General features: G+C 49.3%; 1 protein-coding gene across 4 annotated transcripts in view; it reads left to right on the plus strand.

The window, feature by feature from the left end:
* The window catches only part of Hnf4a (hepatocyte nuclear factor 4 alpha), a 61019-nt gene that overhangs the window by 15195 nt on the left and 24778 nt on the right, over nt 1-21046 (plus strand). Inside the window, exon 1 of one of the 4 annotated variants that reach the window (XM_040732844.1) lies at nt 20226-20318. The exons of 1 other annotated variant lie outside the window; for it this stretch is intronic. Coding sequence is in view for 2 of the 3 variants with exons in the window: in XM_040732842.1 (XP_040588776.1) it covers nt 20718-20832 (115 nt within the window). In the remaining variant the exon portion in view is untranslated. Of the gene's footprint in view, nt 1-20225; nt 20319-20653; nt 20833-21046 lie in introns of those variants that run through there. 2 more of the 4 variants (XM_040732842.1, XM_040732841.1) reach the window with 2 other exon arrangements.

The raw sequence follows: 21046 nt of genomic DNA on the forward strand, positions 1-21046 counted from the left end.
GTAAGCACCTCCCGAGGGCTTTCCTGGTGTCTTATCGTGGTGACATCATCAAATGCTAACTAACTCTCAGAGGCCCTTCCTCCAAAATATCATTAACATAGGCATTTGGTGGTTAGATTTCCAACACCTAGACACCTGGGGACACTTACACACCTCTGCAGACATCATTACACTTTTGTCATGTGGATGAACAGTGGTCTAACCTTAGCCATAGAGCAGGTTGCCTCTTATTGCCTGATTTGCAATGCCATTCTTATTTCTTTCATTTTCAAATATATGCAGACCTGTCTGTCTTAGACTCCTATTGCTGTAATAGAAAAACTGATCAAGGCAACTTGGGGAGGGAAGGATTTATTTCGTCTTATAATTCACAGATCACACTCCATCACTGATGGAAGTCAGGGCAGGAACTAAAGGCAGGGACCTGGAGGTCACACCCTTTTATCTAGAATGTTACCAGAAAGTACACATACATATAGAATGGGTCTTCCCATATCACTGAAGACAATAGGACAACTCCTCAAGTGAGTTCCCTTCTCAAATTGACTTTGAAACCTACCATCACCCAAAGTTCAAAGTCATCCTCAGCTGTATAGCCAGTCTGAAGACAGCCTGGGCTACAGGAGACCATTTAAAAAAATTAATCAACTGAATATGCTTTTGAAGGCAGGTGGCAGATGTGAGTTCAAGGCCAGCCTGGTCTACAAAGTGAGTTCCTGAGTTCCAGGACAGCCTGGGCTGTTACACAGAGAAACCCTGTCTAGAAAAAGCCAAAACCAAAACCAAAACAAGCATGCACACATAGCATACAGGAAGCCCTAGACTTGATCCCCTGTACCATATAAGAATCCACTTGTAGGAGCTGGAGAGATGGCTCATTGGTTAAGAACACTGACTGCTCTTCCAGAGGACCTGAGTTCAATTTCCAGAACTCACATAGCAGCTAGGTAACTACTGTCTGCAACTCCAAGACCTGACACCCTCACACAGCCATACACCAATACACACAAAATAATAAATAGTAATAGTAGTAACAATGAAAGAATCCACTTTTAAACTCAGGAAGTGGAGGCAGGAAAATGAGGAGTTCGAGGCTATGCTTGCCTCCAGTGCATTGGAGGCCAGCCCTGATAACATGAGAGAGACCCTTTCTCAAAAGTCGAACAGGAGGAGGAGCTTATGAGATCTTACCTCTCTGCAATGACGTGTTCAAAGTTAAATTGGTTGATGGAGGATGGAGAGATATTTTCTTCAGGGGTGTACCCTGGTGAGATGCTCATGTTTCTGTAAATAGCCCACTCTGGTTCCTGTGCCATCTCCTCTACACACACACACACACACACACACACACACACACACACACACACACGCAAAAGGTATGAAGGTGGAAACTCACACATGCAAAAGACATGAAAGTGGAAAGGGGCCTATTAAGAAGAGGGAAAGGATTTCTGGGAAGAAGAGAGTGACGGGAAGGGTAACGGAGGGAGAGAGAACACACAAATCACAGCTGGATGTGTCTGAGAAACACCACACCGCTTTCCACAGAGGCTATGCTGTTTTCTAGTCTCAACAGTAGAGCACAGGATTTTCCACGTCTCTACATCCACACAAGCTCTCTAGCCCAGGCTGGCCTGGAACTCACTATGTAGACCAGGCTGGCTTCAAACTAAACTCATAGAGATCCTCCTGCCTCTGCCTCTTTATTGCTGGGCTTAAAGGTGTGCACCATCTATGCCCTTCTTGGCTTGGGTTTTGAGGCAAAGTATTGCTATCTAGCCCAGGCTGGTATTGAACTTTCTCTGCCTGCGAGTTCAAGGACTGTAGGTATGCACCACTACACCTGGCTTTCTTACTCTGGTGGGTTTTGTTGGTTTAGTTTTCCCACACACAGTGTTCAGTGATACTAGTCTTTCCATGGTTGCATTGGTCATTTGATCGTTTCTTTGAAGTGTCTGTCTGAAGTCCTCAGGTGAAGTTGTCTGTTTTCTGATATCGGGTTGTCTGTATTCTTACCAGCGGTTGGATGATTTACAGGGATTTTCCTCCCAGTGGACTGCCTTTCCACTCTGTTGATAGTGTCCTTTTGATGTGGGCTCTTTGAGAGCAAAGGAACTTTTCTTGGCTCTTAGTAAGCTTAGCCCAGGGACCTAGAGTGCTGGATGATCATGGTCATCAAAGCATCCCGGGCCAATGGCTTCTGGGCTCATTGTCTCAGAAGAGTAAGAGATGCAGACCGGAGACAGAAGATGGAGAACTCAGAGGCAAGAACACCCTCCTGCCGCCCCGCTCCATGTTCTTTCAGGGTCTTATGCAGACCGTGGGGCCTGAATGCAGACCGAGGTAATCTTTATTGGGCCGTGAAGAGTCCACATGTCCTACACAGCTCTCTGAACCCAGTTAAAGAACTTCCCGTGTTCCAGAATGACCTTGAACCCCTGATCCTCCTGCCTCCACCTTCCCAGTGCTGGCAGCACCATGTCCAGCTTGTTAAACTCTTTCTTTTACATGTGGGGTCCCCACATGTCTGCACTGCCTTTGAGTTTGGTTGTATTTTGTTTGAGATATTTGACCCCTGGAGAGATTGCTTTGTCCTGCTTCTGGAATCCACAACCAATCTTCCCTGACATCATGGTTCCTGGACTTGCATCTGAAACACACCCCCTACTCAGTGACAAGAAGTTAACATCTGGACCCATCAGCATTCCCCCTGTTAGGATAATCAGATCATATAGTAAGGTCTTTATTCTGGGCCCAGGTTTTTCTCCTATCTTTTGATTCTGGTTTACTCTCCGGGATGGTAGGAACTGGAGAATTCTTATTTCCCAAGTAATACTTGGTTTGGCAGTGCTGGAATGAGACTCGGGGATTTGCACATACTGGATAAGAAATCCAATGAGCCTCGGGCCCATTTTGAACCCAAACATAGCTGCACGCTGGGCACCTGCATGCCAGGTGTATAAGGCTTATCACCATCAGTCCACAAAGCCCTCTATAAAGAGGCTCTATTGGTGAGTCCTATCTTGTAGGTGAAGCAAATAAGCCCTGAAGAGCTTGTAACAGTTCAAAGGCCACAACCCCAGCCCTTCGCTGAACTGCCTCTCTGCTGCCCCACAGTGCCCGGCCCACTCCTCTCCATTCCTTCAGTCATTCTCCGAAGGGCACAGCTTTCACAGCCTATCTGCCCTAAGTGTTCCTCTGAAAATTCAAGCCCAATGCCAGTGTTCAAATATGGTCATTTCAGGACAGTGTGCAGAGGGCATTGGCTCTTCCAGCTGGAGCAGAGCATCCTCATGAGTGACCCATGACATTCTAGAGCTGTCTCCAAATAAAACCAAGGGCTCTGTCATGTCTCCTGCCACTGAGTGAGCCTCCCCCTTCCACAGCATCCCTGGGATTTATTTTTATCATACAGAGAGGATTTTTTTCCCTTCTCCATGAGGTTCATGCTCTGATTCGAAGACATTTGGATCATTGTGTTTTGTTTCTTTGTTTTAATGTGGCCCATGCCAGTCTCTCTCTGTAGCTCAGGCTGGCTTTGAACACCTGATTTTCTTGCCTCGGCTGCACTGGTGCTGGAATCACAGGTGTGTGTCACTGTGACCTGATGGAATTTGGATCTTTATAGTGTCTTTGTTTTGCAGCCAACATCTTTGTAGCACTCACAGTGTGCCAGACAACAGTTCTATCCATTTATCTACATGATTGCCAATAGTCCCCACTTGGTTCTGGGAGCCTACACATTACCAGCAATATTTGCAAGTAAGAAAGCAGACGCAGGTCCAGTGTGGTGGTAGTGTATGCTTTCAAGGCCAGGAAGTCAAGGCCCAGAGTCTGTTTATTCAGCCTTGGCATGGTGCTGGTGCTACACTTTATAACCATCTCCACTTTATTTTGCAGAGTTCTTATTTTGCAGGGTGATAGGGAACCCTCCCTTTTTAACAAATGGGATAGACCAAGGACACAGAAGCATTTAAAGGGAAATAATTTTAAGTCAGGATGTAACAAAATGGTTTGTTTTGTTCTGACTATTTTCCATTGCTTTCTACTTGGGGAATGACATTTCGCTTGATGGGAATAACACTTCCTTTGAAAATAAACCCAGCAGCTGGAGATGTAGCCCAGTTGGTGGGGTGGTTGCCTAGCATGTTTGAGCGCCCCATCTTTATCACCGCCTAAAAACTGGCCTGGTGTCACATGCCTGTAGTTCCAGCAAACGAGGGAGGTGGGACCAGGAGGATCGGAAGTTCATGGTCATATGGTCATTCTCAGCTGTATGTCAAGTTTGAGGCCAGCCTGGGCTACGTGAAACCTCTAAAAGCTAAAAAAAAAGTTATAAAATAAATCTAAGTAAAAAGAAGTGACTTTATACAAGAAAACTTGTATGTAGGTAACATTAGAGATGGTTCTCATATATGATAGAACCAATACTGGTCTTGGGGGAAACATGTGATGCTTTTAGGAAGTCTGTCCCGATGATCTGTTATGGCTAGCTAGTCTGTGACAAAACGCCTGGCTCTCTTTCAGTTCATGTCCCTCCTTAGTCAGCAGGGGGCGCTCCTCACCGTGGTGACTCAATACCCACTTAGTCTCAAAGCTTCGGACTGGGGCGGGCACAGCTTTTTCTCACATCTCTCTGGCCCAGACAAGTGTCACAGTCACAGAACAGAAGTACGAATCTACTACCTGCCTGTAAAAGAGAGTAGGCACCCTTCAATTTGCCTTTCTTACCCACCAATGTCCTGCACGTGACCTTCCAGCCCCTGTTCCAAGGGGCCAGAGAGGGTGAGCCTGGCAGCCCTCTATTAAACAGAGATTCCATGCCTATTGGTGATGGTGCTGTCTCTTCATAACTGGCCAGTCTTTATCTAGGGTCTGAGGGGAGTTGGGCTGGGGCTAGGCGTTGGCTCTGTAGGTAGGTAGCAGGAGATGAGAGCTCTGAGTAGGTAGCGGGAGATGAGAGCAAGGGAAGGGGAGAGCCACAGCTGAGAGCTTCGTGCAGCGGAGAGCTTCAGTCCTCAGGAAACCACTGGAGGAGCGTTCCTCCTCTCTAAAACTTTTTAAAACTATTTTTAGTTATACGTTAAGAAAATGGCTTATTAATTTATTTGCGTGCACACACATGTGCAGGTGCATGAGTGTGTGTGTGGAGGTCAGGGAACAGTTCAAGAGACTGTTTCTCTCCTACCGTGTGGGTACCAGGGATGGAGCTGAGGTCATCGGGCACCTTTCCCTGCTGGGCATCTGCGCCTCTGGGCATCTGCCGCCCCACAACCATTTCACGTCATGTATTTACTGTGTGTGAACCTGTGTGTAAATGGTAAGTGTGGAGCTCAGAGATGACCTGTGAGATCTGGTTCCGTCTTCCTGCCCTGGGGGTCCTGGCAGCCATCCCTATTCACTGAGTCACCTCATTGGTCCACTGAAGAACTTCTTTCCTTTGTCTTTTTCTTTTCTTTTTTTTTTTTTAAACATGGTCTCTATAGTGCAAGGCTATCCTTGAACTCACTATGTAGCGGAGGATTGACTTGGAATTTTAAAGTATTTGCCACCATGCCCAGCTTAGGATTCTCAGACTGTTTACTTCACTTTGCAAAAAATCTACTGTAAGCGTGGAATTCTTTTTGCTGATTGTCTACTATGTACCAGGCACCTAACGGCGTTCTCTTCCTCAAGCACGAATGTAGTATGTATGTATGTACGTACGTACATACGTATGTATGTGTTGGGGAAGGGTGTTCTACAGTGACCACATGGGGGTCAAAGGGGAGGAGTTGCCTCTCTCCTTCCGCCATGTGGGTCCTGGGGATCGAACTCAGGTCACCAGGCTGAGAGGCTGGCAGCTTTACCTGATGAGCTCACCGTGGGCACTCTCACATCAATCCCTCCCATGGCTGCCTTTTCTTTGTCTCATTTGAGCCTATCCAAGGTGTGGGGTGTACCATGAGGACCGCAGTCAGCGGGCATCTCCTCAGTGGGAGCTGGAAACCTGTAAAGAGATCGTCAACATGTAACTGAGCACGCTGACCATTTCACGTTGACAAGCTAGGAAGACACAACAAAGACAGAGAATAAAGGTTGAGGAAGGCGCAGAACGGTGGTAAAATCCTTGTGACAGAAGTTTATGAGCTTTATAAACGCCCAGGACACTGTAAAAGTTTAAAGAGGGGAGAGATCTGAGGCCAGGTATGTCTGTGCATGACCACCCTCAGGTTTCGGGTGAAGAGGAGACGGCACAGGAACCAGAGTGGGCAAGGAAGAGCTGTATAAAGACTCCTCCTGGCTTCCAGAAAACATGGTGATTGTGCCAAAGTTGGCTGTAGTGGAGCAAAAACATAACGAAAATTCTAGCTACTGTGGAGGTGGTATGGACTGGGTTGTTGTTTGTTTGTTTGTTTATGATTCTGGAAGGACAGGAGGACACAAAGACAGGAACTGATGGGGGTAGGTATGACATGTTGTGATGACTATGGTGGTGGTGATGTTAAGAATCTAGGAATGGAGGAAGCCATCCCACAAAGTTTCCAGTGTGTTTAATATGATCCTAGCTAACAATTAGAGGTGATTTTTCACTCATATCTTCCTGTTAACTTTTATTTATTTTTATTTTATTATTAGCATGCACATGTGTGTGACGTATGTGTATGCTTGTGTGAGTTTATGTGTACCATGTGTGCACAGGAACCATAAAAACCAGAAGGGTATTGGATCCCATGGAAATGGAGGTATAAAAGGTTGTGAACTGCCGCATGGGTGCTAGGAACCCAACTAGGGTCCTCTGCAAGGATAGAGAGCCCTGGTAAACACTAAGCCATCTCTCCAGCCTCCGTGGTAACTTGTATGATGGGGGAGTGGCACTTAATGTTATGTATACATTATAAATGAGAATGAATGCAAATGAAGGCTTCCATTTGAAGCCAACACAAAGCCTGGGGACTTCCTCAAAGGTGCGGTGGCCACAGACTGATTGGGGTTAGAGTGAGGCCTCCGAGGAACCTGTGTCTGCTGCGAGTCTCTGAGCGCCAGTTCCCACATTGGCCACTAGGTGGAGCCCTAGAAGGCCAAATCGCGGTGCGGGACGAAGTCAGGAAGATTTGTAGAGCAGACTTTGCAGCGCCCTGCTGCAATTGCGGGACAGGATGGACTAGAAGAGGGTGTCGGAACGCTGAGCTCTGTAAGGTGGCCACGCTTCCCTGCTCAGCTCCTTTGGCCCTTTTCCTCTGGCTCTCAGCCTCGCCAAGGACATTGGCTGACCCAGGGGGGTGGGACCGTGGGTTTGCAAAGGATTGCGAAAGCCGAGATCCAAGGTGCAAAACTGCAGACTGGCAAGTGACTCAGCAGCCAGTAGCCCCCTGCCTGTCCTTCCTGAGCAGCGGTTCTCAACCTCTCTAACGCTGAGACCCTTCAATACAGTTCTTCATATGATGACCCCCCAACGATAAAAATTATTTTCGCTGCTACTCCATAACTGTAATTTTGCTACTGTTATGAATCGTAGTGTAAATATCTGTGTTTTTCCCAAGGTCTTAGGCGACCCCGTGAAAGGCTTGTTCAGACCCAGAGGGGTCTTGACCCAAACGTTGAGACTAGCTAGCTGCTCCTGGATAACAGCCTGGATCACTTTACGCTTTTCCTAACTTCTCATTGAGGTGTAAGATTGTCTCCAGACAGGAGAGGTCCACTAGCTCAGCTCCCCATATCCAGAGTCCCAGGTCACCTGACCACCAGGTGCTGTCATCTCTCTCAGCTTCCTTGTTCTCAGGCAGCCGCTCACTATTTAAAATTCACTTCCTTTTTAATTTACTTCCTTTACTGCCTGTTCCCACCCCACCTTCCCACCAAAATGCAAGCAGGCCTGGCGGAGCACGGGGTTGTGGGACACAGCCCCGGGTTCTCAGTTCTGTTTGGACTTGAGATAACCCACGCCCTTCCTTAAACTTTCAATTATACTTTTATTCTTATTTGCTGTGTGTGTGTGTGTGTGTGTGTGTGAGAGAGAGAGAGAGAGAGAGAGAGAGAGAGAGAGAGAGAGAGAGAGAGAGGAGAGGGAGAGGGAGAGGGAGAGGGAGAGGGAGAGAGAGAGAGAGAGAGAGAGGGAGAGGGAGAGGGAGAGGGAGAGGGAGAGAGAGAGAGAGAGAGAGATGAGGAGAGATAGAGAGATAGAGAGAGAGAGCATGAGTAGATGGTCGCAGGCCCCTGCTCCTGGGGAGGTCACGGACAACCTGCAGGGATGGTTTCTCACCTTCTACGAGTCTGGCTTGGGAGTCCACGCCTTTACCTGCTGAGCCACCCCATAGGCTCCACCCCTTGTGTTTGCTTGTTTGTTTGCCTTTGTTTTTAAGTATATAAGTGTGTCTAATGCATCGTTTAGGATACACTTATGCTACAAAGTGTGTGTTGCTATGTGAAGTTACAATTTCACTGGATGGTGTTTATTTCCTTGCTAATTGCAACCCTGTACTGGAAGGCTTTTGCCGGCTGTCTTTCCTGCTCACTGGCCAGCCTCCACATTAATGACGATGCTGAAGCCGTATGCTTGCATGGACAGGTGAATTCCTTCAACTCTTCCCTCATTTATTCAGGCAACCCATTTCTTTTAAGCACCATTGGGTCCCCGAGAAACAATGGTAAGCAGACAGCCCAAAGGAGGATGCAGTCACCATCTGATTAGACTATGGGGAAATACAATGTAAAACTCCCAGGGGCTGTGGAGGGAGAGAGGAGGATCCCCAAGCCCGCCCAGGTCATCAGGACTTTTCTGGAGAAAGATGACCAAGATGAGACATGGAGACTGCAAAGGTGAAGAGAGCTGGGACCCCACCTCTGTCAGAGAGCAGGGCAGGGCCCTGGGGTTCTGCAGGTGGCTGTAGACGGGTGTGTATCCACAGTCACTGGGTGTCACTACTCAACAACAGACTCCCAGGTGATGCCAGGGTGACTCACCTTACGTGTGGGGAAACTGAGGCCTGGAAGGTGAGGTGCCTGGCCTTCCCAGGATGGACTGGGAAGGGAAAGCAGAGTTTCAAGCTCAAGTCTAACAGACTCAGAAGGGGGCTGTACTCTTCTAGAAAAGCTACTGAGCTGGGGGCCAGAGTCCCAAAAGGAGGACAGGGAGCCTGGGACTCAGAGGGGAGCATGACTCTGGACAAACGTGCAGGCTCTCAGTTTAGCAGGAGAACATGAAGAGACAGTGGGCAGTCTTAGCAGGTCCCCAAGGGCAGCCTCTGTGCCTCGTACTACTGTCTACATCGGGACTTGAGGCCCTTGTTGAGGCCTGGCTGATTACTCCCATGGGTCCTGGAAAGGTCTTCGGTCTCCATGGTGACCACCTCCCACCATCCCTGAAATCTCATTGTGACCAGTATTAAGGGATTAACTAGCCAGCAGCCCTCCCAGGGTCTTGGGTGACAGAGTGGCGGCAGGAAGTGGTTCAAGGATGAGGAGGTTGCCCACTGTGCGTGACCCCACAGGACTAGGAGGAGGATGTCGGACGGGGGCCAGGGCTTCCCCCAGGACCCACCAGGTATGCTCCCGAGTTTACATCTGTCTGGAAGGAAGCCCAAGGTGGTGGGGAAGAGATGAGGAACCCAGGGAGAAGTCCAGAATTAGGGGTATGTGGGAAACTTTAGCCCCAGCCCAGAAAGGCCAAGAGTCCTGATAGGTGAAGGACATTTGATCAAAATAGGGTCCAGATCCCCTCAGCAAGAGACTCTTTAATCTTAATTTTTGCAGTTGGGGAGACTGAGACAGAGAGAGAGAAAACTGAGTTGCTTAAAGTCAGTAAACTGAAGCAGGTGAAGAATCCAGAGGGGATCTCAAGGTAGCCTAAAGAGAACATTGGTAAAAATAAGCAAAACAAAACCCACTGTCACTTTGTCCTCTCTGTCCCCAGGAGCCGGAAGCAGCCTGTCTCACTGGCCCTGCTTTCTTCCCTTCTAACTGCTTTCCATCCCAACCACATGCCCACTCACCCCAAGGCTGGCAGACAGGTCTACACAGGTTCCACAGTGCTAGAGGGCTTGTCCACCAAGCCCTGACTGCACCACCCAGGGGACGACTAGTCTCTGGGTCCCCATCTTCATGACTTGTTCACCTGTTAGCCTCTCTGGGGATTTTTGATCCAAAACAACGGATGTCCTGGCAATCCAGCAACCAGGGGGAATTTAAACCCCAGGGACTCCCCAAGGACTTAGTTGGCAGAGCGATTATCTAGCGTGAAGCTCTGGGCTCCATCCCAGCACCGCATGTGAGGGTGCACACCTGTAATCAGGAGGTCTAGGCAGGAGCATCGGGAGTTCAAGACCATTCTCCACTAGACATCAAGTAATCTAGGCTATGAAACCTTGTTGAAAAAGAAAGATCTGAAACTTAGTTCCCCGGGAAACTGAGTGCATCTGCCTGAGCGCCTCCTTGGCCAAGACTTACCCTAATGGTGTAAGTAAACTACCGACCCCCACAGGAAGTGAGAAAAGCAAAGGACAGAACAGTGCAGGAAGCTGGGTGACAACACAGGATATGTGCAAGGCTCCAGGACGACAAGAATAGGTAAGAAACGGCTGTGGATGGTGCCGAGGCTGGAAGAGGTGCTGAACGGAGTCAAGGGGAGAGAGGCTTCTCAACAGTGCCGTTCTGTATCTTGGTTTTTTTTTTTTTTTTTGGTTTTTCGAGACAGGGTTTCTTGTGGCTTTGGATGCTGTCCTGGAACTCACTTTGTAGACCAGGCTGGCCTTGAACTCACAGAGATCCGCCTGCCTCTGCCTCCCGAGTGCTGGGATTAAAGGCGTGCGCCACCACCGCCCGGCCTGTATCTTGGTTTTAAGCCATAGCAATGTAACAAGGATTAAAGTCCAAAAACTTTAGCAAGTGAGGCAAAATAGTAAATAATAATGGTAACTACATGGACCTCCATAAGGACAGGTGTGCAGCCGAGATCAAGATACACCACCTAGGAATTAGCTCCATGCCATCTCATCCCTGACCTGGAAGCCAATGTGATGTTGCCAATGATGACAGCAAGAGCTATTGGTACCTGGAATTGCAGGGGTCCACAAACTGGAGACAGGATCAGGTGTGGTGTAAACATCACCCACGAGTCAGCGTTCTGACTTGGAAGTTATCCCAGACCCACCTAACAGATAAGGAAACTGAGCCTCACCATAGGTTTGACCCATTCATTGTCAAACCTGGACCCACATTAAGACATTTCCAGCTCTCCCTGGCCCCACAGACCTTCTGAATTATGACCATCGGCCAGAATTCTCTGGGAATTCCTGATACCTAGCACCATGCATCTGACTCCAAGATTTTTGTTTTGAGATAGAGTGTGTCTGCATAACTCAGGCTAGCCTTCCACTCACCAGGATGTAGCTCAGGTTGGCCTGGAATTCCAATGATCTTGCTGTGATTCCTTGTGGGTGCTACCTTGCCTGCCTGGTTGTCTAACTTCAAGATCTGTCTGTTGGTTTATGATAGGGCTTGGAATCATTGTTTTTATTCATCTTTCATTCTCCGTGTGGTGCTGGGGATGGGACCCAAGGCCTATGACATGCTAGATAGACATAGCACCACTAAGCACAAGCCCTTTAAGACCCAGGGTGTAAAAACCTTTTACAATCTCAGGTGAGCCCGGTGGTGGTATCTCACCTTTGATAGCAGTGCTTGGGAGGCAGAGGCAAGCAGATGTCTGTGAGTTCAAGGCCAGCCTGGTCTACAGAGCGTGTTCCAGGACAGCCAGAGCTACACAGAGAAACCCTGTCTCAAATACAAAACAATCTCAACTGGTCCCATTTCCTTATCCAGACGGAAATTCTGCTTGGTTTTCTAAAATGAGAGACCAAGACCAAAGAGAGAAATGACCTTTCCCAGGACCTCAAACACCTGAAAACAGAGTTGGGACAAGGCATTCAGTGGCTTTCATGGAACCTTTGTTCAAATAAGAAAGGCAAAACCCTCCTGATAGACCAGGCCCTGGGGTTTTGGAACAAGGGCTGGATTTCCACCCCCACCCCATCCCCCACCTCAGCCCTCTTGACAGGAACATTTTGTGCAATGAGCAGCCTGTGCAGCTGCACAGAGTGATCCTGGCCTATCTCAGAACTCACAAATACTGACTTTACCCTGATGACCTCAGACAAGTCCCCTGGGTCCCTCCTAACAGGAGTCGGGGGTGATTAAGGGTGAATTCTGAATGGGACACTCATTCCTCATCCCCAAGACTACAACTTGGACTCGGGCTCCCCATAACCCCTGAACCCCCACAAAGGTCAAGGTCACCTCACAGAACACAAACAGGACAGTGACACCCTCAGCCCAGATGTCATAAGCCACCTGGAAGTAGGCAAACAACCCACAGGAAGCACCGCCCACGGGACCCAATCCTGGCCTCTTTCCTGACCATTCCCCAGAGAGTTCACTAACCCAGACCTCCTAAACCTTTCCCATCAGCATCTCCCATAACACACTGTTTTCTGCTCAAACTGCTTCCATGTCCTTATCCTGCCAGCCTTCTCTGAGTACTTACTACATCTGGGAAAGTCTTAGAAGGCTGGGGTACTCTCGGGATTAGGAATACAGGTTCTGGAGTCAGCTTGGATTTGAGTCCTGCATCTTATTTCCTATCAACTGTGTGAGCTTGCTTGGGTACACGACTTCTCTGGGCCAGCGGTCTCCCAAACCTCTGGTAAAGGCACACCAGCACCGGAGCAGTGTGAGGGTTCATGAATAAAGACCGGGACCCACCCTGACACAAATGTCCACACATTGGCTCTGTGCATCTTTGGCCCTATTTCAACCCCATGGGAAAATTAGAACTTAGGCATTTTCTCAATTCACAAGGAAAGAAACTGACGTTGAAAGGTCTAGACAGTCAGGGAAGGGCTCTGGGTTCTGTGTCTTTTCTCTAGGGGCCTGTTGATTCCAGGGACAAGACATAGCCAAAGCTAGGAGAAGCCTCTATTTCATGAATCTGCTGCTGGGCATACTCACAGACCTGCAGGACACAGAAGACATCCCCTGACTTGGGCCTCTGGTTGTTCTCAGACATCTGCCAGCAGAGGGAAAGCCTCTCCTTCAATCATCACCCAAGGGCCCAGACCCAGGCTACCTAGAGCAGCCTGTGCTTGGAAAGGATGCATCCTCTTTTTCTCCAGCTCCCCATCCACTGGGTCTGAGACAGTGCTTTCTTGGCTTAAAAATGAACTATTAAAATCTTAGGCCAGGTGTTGGTGGTGGTGCATGCCTTTAATCCCAGAATTTGGGAGGTAGAGACAGGCAGATCTCTGTGAGTTCGAGACCAGCCTGGTCTACATAGAGAGTTCCGGGACAGGCTCCAAAACAATACAGAGAAACCCTGTCTCAGAAAACAAAACAAAACAACAACAAATCTCATCTAAGGCCGGGTGGTGGTGCAGGCCTTTAATCCCAGCACTTGGGAGGCAGAGGCAGGCGGATCTCTATGAGTTCAAGACCAGCCTGGTCTACAAAGTGAGTTCTAGGACAACCAGGGCTACACAGAAAAGCCCTGTCCAAAAAAAAAAATAATAATCTCATCTAAGAAGGCATCATTGGCCCCATCTGTGAGCTCTCAGGAGCCCCAGAAGCCAGCCTGCAAAGCCTCCCTTTGCATCTCCCCTAAGATTCCCTGGCTGAGACATTAGAACCAAAGCCTGCTGCTTCACATCCCTCTTCAGGATGCTCCCCGGCTGCCTTTATCTCCCTGTGGTAACAGAGCAAATATGCTCAGGCCCGGGAGCACATGCAGGCTGTTGACTCTTAAGCAAAGCCTCCCCTCCGGAGGGCGCAGCGGAGGCTGTTGGAGGCTTGTGGAGAGGCCAGTGGCCTCTTGCATAACCTAGAAGGACTCCTGCCCGCCCCAGGGCCTTTTCAGGGTTAGGGATGAGGCAAACCGCAAACTCATGCCCAGTTAATTTTTTAAAGCAAGACCAACAGGCTCAGCAATGATTAGCAGACAGGTAAGTTCATCTTAATCACACTGAGGACAGAGAGGGAGGAAGAGGCCACTGGAGGCCCGGGGATGGGGCCCAGTTATCAGTTAACCACACGAATGTTGTTTCCTTCTAAAATCACTGGCCTTCAGCCCCCAGCTCCCTCAGCTTCCTCTCTGAGATATTGTGGTCAGTGAGGGAGCCAGTGGTCATCAGTCACTGAGTAGAAGTAACATGCAGTCATCCACAGTCTGTGGGATGTGAAAGCAATGGAGTCCCCTTTATTAAGACGGAATTCACCTGTCACCACTAATTAGCCTAAAGCAAGTCCCTTCTCCCCTCTGGGCCTGGTGAGAGGCCCTAGGTCTTTGGCCCAAATCCCAACCTGCAGCAAGTACCCTTCACTTGAGGGCTTCAGGGTCTCCATCTGACTTATGGGTGGCTTACAAGATGGTTTTTCCAGTCTGAAGTTCCTAGAGGTCTCGATGGAACTGAGCCATGGTAGACAGGGCTCAGGAGCTCACAAAGGAGCGGAAAGGCTCCCAAGAGGACACCTACCTGGTTTCAGTTGTTGGCACAAACAAGCATCAGATTCCAGCTTCAAGCAGAGGTGGTTCTCTCAGATAGGAACAGGGGTCCCTGGGTAGTGAGTTGGGGGCTTCAGGATGGCCTGGCAGGTCCCAGCTGCCTAGGACTCCCGCCCTCAGGTCTTAGGAGCTTCCAAAGGAAACGGCAAAGCCAGGCCAGTCTCAGGCCAGGTGGCTGCCTGGACTGGAGTTTGGTCAGCAGTTGGGGACCTATATTGTGAGATAGTTAGGACTTTGTCCACAAACTGGAATTTGAAATTTCAAAGGGGCGAAGCTGAAGGCCCTACCTACCCCAGAGTGGAGATGGCTCTTGGCTTCTTGCCCCCACGACTTTTGTTCTTTGTCTTGATAAAGTGCTGGTTTCCCCTGCACTGCGCCCCGGGTGGCAGGTGGGGGAGGAAGGAGAGGAGATAGAGGTGAGATGAGCTCCTAGAGGAGAAGCCAAGGCGCCAGGTGGCCCCAGGTGGCTGCATGTCTGTAGTATGCCTCTAGACCTGCATGTGACCAGAGACGGGGCAGTGGCTACTCAGGTTCAGGACAACACCCCTGCTGTACTGAGACAGGGAAACCGGCTGGCGCCAGATCCAACCTCCAGGATACTGTCGTTATTCCAGGGACCCTAGGAGTGGGACACCGCAGAGGGAGAGGCCCTTGAGCCCCGTAGTCTGCCTTGGTCCAAATGGCAAACCCTTCTGCTACATGGTTCATGGCCTTTGGGCAAATGCCTCATTGGGTCTCATTTGGTCTTCTAACGTGAGGACAGCCTGGGCCTCAGGAAACATGAGAAGAGTTGGCGGTTCTTATCTCGAGGCCAAGAACATGCTTGCGTGGCCATCTGCTGTTACTACAGTTTGCTCTGTGGGCTGAGGACGCAGCTCGGTCAGAGGGCTTAGCTAGCGTTCATGAAGTGGCAGGGTCACACACCTGCAGTCCCAGCACTCAGAAGATAGAAGCAGGAGGGTCAGAATTTAAAGCCATCCTGGACTACGTACAGAGCCTGGGCTCCATGAAACCCTGTCTCAAAAAGAGAGAGTGAGGGAGAAGGGTACGATCCATTGTGGCAGGGCCCCTGACTTGTGTTCACATCAGAGATGTGATCTCCCAGCCCACACCTTAGACAGCAGCCTCTCTGGACCACCCTCTTCCCTGCCCACACCCTGTCTCCATCTTCAAGCTGAAGGGGTTGGGCCTGCCGGCAAGCTTTAAATTTATCTCTTCCAGAGGCTGCTACTCCTTGAGCTGATGAACAAGTTCCACACTGATGGTATCCAGGCAGGAAAATGCCCTACCTAGGAGCTCCCCAGAGTAGGGGTTCTGAGATCCAAAGATTATGTGGCCAGGGGGCCAGGAGTCCCCAACCATTGATGACAATCTGTTTGTACATTGTATCTCTGGGCATTTATGAGGGAGGTCCCAGTACCCTCCTCAGATATCCAAAGTCACAGGTACTCAGGCACTTTATATCAATGCCTGCTGCATTTGCATATGACCTATACACACCTCACTGTATTTTTAGTCATCTTCCAATTATGTATGCCACCATGGGAGTGCTACGTAACTAGTTTTTAATTGTTAGGTTAAATTAGTTAAGGAGTAATGACAAGAAAAAAATCTATACAATGGTCAGACATGTGGTGCTTGCCTGTGTTCCAACTCCCAGGAGGTGGAGGCAGGGGGATTGCTTGCCCCCAGGAGCTCAAGGCCAGGTTGGGTAACACAGTAAACCCCATATCGAATAAACAAATATCCCCTATTTGTACATGTTGACATAGGTATATAGTAATAGTAACAATAATAGTAATTTTGGTACTATGTGTGTCCACATGTTTGTGGTTTATTCAGCTGCATGCACATGTATGTGTGGGATGTGTGTATACATGTGTATGTCTGTACGTGTGGAGGTGACATCAGGTGTTTTCTTCTATCACTTTCTACTTTGTTTTTATGCAAGGTCTCATTGAGCCTGGGGCTCACTGATTGGTTAGGCTGGCTGGACAGTGAGCCTCGGGAGCCTCCTGTGTCCTCGTCCTATTCCTGAGATCAGAAACAACATGCTCAGTTTTTCCTGGGGGTGCTGGGGATCTGAACCCAGGTCCTCACGCTTGTACAACAAGCACTTTACCCACTGAGACATCTCCCCAGGATTCTTTTATTGTTTTTAAATAAAAATTATTTATGTTCGTGGGTAGAGAGAGACAGAAGGCAGGGGCAGAGATAGAGAGGTGGGGTGGGGGTGGGCATGATCTTGTGGAGGTCAGAACACGTTGCTTTAGGTGTTGGTTCTCCTTCTGTGGATTCCAGGAATTGAACTCAGACCAGCAGTTTTGTGAGGCAAACTCCTGCTAAGCCACCTCTCCAGGCCTGTTGTTGTTGTACAGACAAAGTCTCATATATTCCAAGCTGGTCTTAACTCATCTCCTTTGCCCCTACCTCTCAAGCACTATGATTACATGCATATCCACCACGCCTAGCTCAGACATGTTTTTTCCTACTATTTCCCATCCAAAATGTCTGTCTTTGAATATACAATCTGTGGGTCAGGAGGGCTGACTTATGCCCTGGTCACTTACTCCCTCAGCCACCCATCTGTGGGAAGGAACCCACTCCATTTTCCTGACGCTGAAGACAAATCCGAGGTGACAGATTTTGACCCACATATGCTGGACTCCATGATCTCTGGAGACAGTGAGGGAGGACAGCTAAGTGACAGCATGATCTCACTCAGTCGTCACCAAAAAACAACAGCCAACCCCGAAGGTTAGGTCCATTTTACAGAGACTCTAGATTCAAACTAGCTTGTCCCGACTCCAGGACTGTTAGATCACAGAGGGGGCGTGTCTAGGTGAAGGGGAGCTGCTGGGAGGGTATCACCCAGAATAAGCTGAAGGTGGAGGGACTTATGAATGAGACAGTTGTGCAGTCCATGACTGATGGGTGAGTAGGTTGCTGTGGGTGAGTTGTGGCAGGGTGGGACACGGGTGTGGAATGTGCGGCACGCCATGCCTGCCACGGTCTGCGCAGCTGGCAGTGCTTCTCATGTGAGCTCTCTTGTTCTTTCAGCAGGCCTCTGGCTATACATGTGTGTCCTGGACAACCCTAGCTGATCACAGACTGAATTTAATGGAGTCCACCTACATTTTCATCTATAAAAAGACGCGTTGTTAGTTTGTTAGCTAATAAAACTCTGACTTGCTAACGATCACATTCCACTTGTAGAGATGTGGGATTGTGTCTCTTCCCGGGGAACAAGTCACAAGCAGGGCAGACATGTTAAATGCTGTGGAGTAGCTCTGGATGGGCTGTCACATGTCTTCCTTTCCTCCCAGCCCAGCCCTGCTCCCAGGATCTCTGGGACCAGATGCTGCTAAATGGAACTGGAGAGGACCCGAAAGTGTCTTCAGTCAGAGTTAGACCTTTTGGGGATCTCAAGGTGTAGGCTGCAGGTTCCAATCTTTCCTTCCCCTTCAGCTAAGAAGTGGAGGATGAGACTAGGATCTTCCCCCGCTATAATGGAAGGGAGAGTTGCCCGGAGAAGAGATGTGAACTGAAGAGCTATTTGAATAGTGGCAAAAATGGTTTCTATTTGTTTTTATCCATGTGCGGGTATACATGACAGGAGCAGGGATGCCAGGGAGCAAGTGCCTCACCTGCTGAGCCATCTTGTGGGCTGCCAGGGAGAGTTTCTAAACCAAGGCACTTCCTTCCCCACAACTGCCCCCACACTCTCCCAACACCTTTTCACTAGGGACAGGGGGCATAATAGAGCTAATCGTGCAGAAAGAAGGCGTCTGATGGTTGTGTCACTGTAGTGTGAAGGCACATCCTCATGCCCTACTCTAACTCACACATCCATTCACTCATTCACTCACTCATTCATTCACCCTTTTACATACTCATGAACTTCACTCATTCATTCAACGCCACACATTAATTTACCAGGTCTCCTAGTCCCTCACCTTTCTGGTTCATTCACTCATTCACTTACTCATTTGTTCACCCTTTTACATACTCATGAACTTCACTCATTCATTCAACGCCACACATTAATTTACCAGGTCTCCTAGTCCCTCACCTCTCTAGTTCATTCACTCATTCCTAAGCAGCCTCCGTCTCTCATTCCCGCTCTGTGTCATTACCAGGCCCTCCGAATTACCCTTCCAATGCGCTGAGCAAGACAGGCCCTGAGGCTTCTAAAGCTGCTGCCCTCACACTCAGCCTTTAGTGACCTTCTCTCCTCAGCTAGTGTGGGAATTTTAAAAGTGTCAGCAGAGGCGGTGGTGAGTTCAAGGCCAGCCTGGTCTATAGACCAGAGCAAGTTCCAGGACAGCCAGAGTTGTTACACAGAGAAACCCTGTCTTGAAAAACAACATTTAAAAAAGGTGCCAGCGACAGAACACAGGGGGGATCTCATAATTGTTCAGACCCCAAACAAAAGTACAAGGGGACAGGTGCATGGGGCTCATAGTCAAATCTCGTAAAGGATGTGGCTGATGAAATGAAAAAAAGGTTTTAAATGGCTAGAAAGAGGGGTTGTAGAAGATGCAGAACTGAGAGATGGCTCAGCAGTTACTCTTCTAGAGGACCAGATTTAATTCTCAGCACCCACACGGGGGTTCACAGCTGTCTATAACTTCAATTCCAGGGCGTCCAACACTCTCTTCTGGCCTCCACAGACGCAAGGCATGCATGTGGTGTACAGATAAACATGCAGGCAAAACAGTCATACAGATAATCATTTTTTAATCTGAAAAAAAAAACAGCTTTAAAGTCTGGAACGAGTATTGAGCCATGCAGAGACGTTTTGAACCCAGAGCTCCCCTGTGACTGTGCAGGTTACATCCATGAAGCCTGCCCCAACAGGAAGAACTGGGCAGAGGGAAACGGGGAGGCAAAAAGGGGACACAAAAGGAGAAGATGAATTAGCTGGCCCTGGTGGCACATCCTGTTCTTTCTGGCTCTTGGGAGGTGAGGCAGGAGTATCAAGAATTTGAGCACTGTGTTGGCTACATAGCAGAACAAAAATGATAGGTTGGGGGTGAGACACTGGCCAGCATAGCTTTGGTTTTTGGTTTGTTTGTTTTTGTGTGTGTGTGTGTGTGTGTGTGTGTTTGTTTGTTTGTTTGTTTGTTTTTTGCGACACGGTTTCTCTGTGTAGCTTTTGGAGGCTGTCCTGGAACTTGCTCTGTAGACCAGACTGGCCTCTAACTCACAGAAATCTGCCTGCCTCTGCCTCCCGAGAGCTGGGACTAAATGTGAGCGTCACTGCCAGGGTACCTTGACAGTCATTTTTATATCTCATGTAATGCCCAAACTACTCTTTCAGACTGACTGTAGATTTGATAGAGAGGGAAACCGAGGCTTGGAAGGAAATCATTTACCCAGGGTCACAGTTAGCAGGTGGTAGGTGCCTGATCATAAGCCTAGGTCTTCGGGCCTACAGATCTGACTGTGACTGTCTTGGGAGGGGCAGGGGCTGTGGAAACATTCAGTGTGGCAGGGGACCATCCCTGGTATCTGGGCCAGCTGGAGCAGCTGGGAGCTATCAGGGGCCAGGTGAGAACCAGGAAGGCGGCCGGAAGGATTCAAAAGACACAAAGTGTGGGCCTGGGGTTCAGATTCCCAGTTTGAGGGCCTTGGGACAGCTTTATCTCTGCCACAGCGTCCAGGACGGAAGTCAATGACTTGGGAAGCGGTTGACTTAGGACTTCTTGGCGGCAGACGTGTCAGTGTCTAAGTATGTCAGCTGGGATCTCCAGCTTGGAGGGACACTGGCTTGGGGGCTGCTGAGGTAAGGGTCCAGCAAATGCCATCTCTGTTAGGTGTCTGCCTTGGAATATTGGTAACTGAATATTAATGAGCTGGGGCCCCACAGTTGTGATTAGCACCCCAGGTGTCAGTCAGAAACCAACAAACAGCCAAATCCCTGCGGCTCCACCCAGCCTACCCAGCAACGGGGGTGATTAACCATTAACCCCCACCCCTCCCCAAGAGCCTCCACCCTCTGCAGAGGCTAGGCCAGGACGCCAGGCTGAGTCTCCCAGAGGACAGTTTGAAACAGAAGAAGGCAGAGAAGGGACTTGGGAGGAGGCAGGGAGAGGGCGGGGACGGGGGGCTGGGGCTCAGCCCAGGGGCTTGGGTGGCATCCTGGGCAGGGCAGGACAGGGGGCTGAGCCGTGGGTAGGGGAGAATGCGACTCTCTAAAACCCTCGTCGACATGGATATGGCTGACTACAGTGCCGCCCTGGACCCAGCCTACACCACCCTGGAGTTTGAAAATGTGCAGGTGTTGGCCATGGGCAATGGTAGGTGGGGGCAGTTGTGCCCAGGTGTGGAGTGGGTCTTTGACACTGAACTTTGGGATGGGAGGAGAAATATAGAAAATTGTAGGTTGGTCCTATAGGCTTGTACAGGTGTTGCCAGGGGGAGCAAGTGGGCCCACGTACTGTGGCCAGAGGCATTCTGGGTGAGGGAGGCCTATACAGGTGGATTTCCAACAGAAACAGTTGTCCCTAGACC

This window comes from Mesocricetus auratus, unplaced genomic scaffold (assembly GCF_017639785.1).
Source record: "Mesocricetus auratus isolate SY011 unplaced genomic scaffold, BCM_Maur_2.0 Super-Scaffold_100028, whole genome shotgun sequence".
Taxonomy (NCBI): Eukaryota; Metazoa; Chordata; class Mammalia; order Rodentia; family Cricetidae; genus Mesocricetus; species Mesocricetus auratus.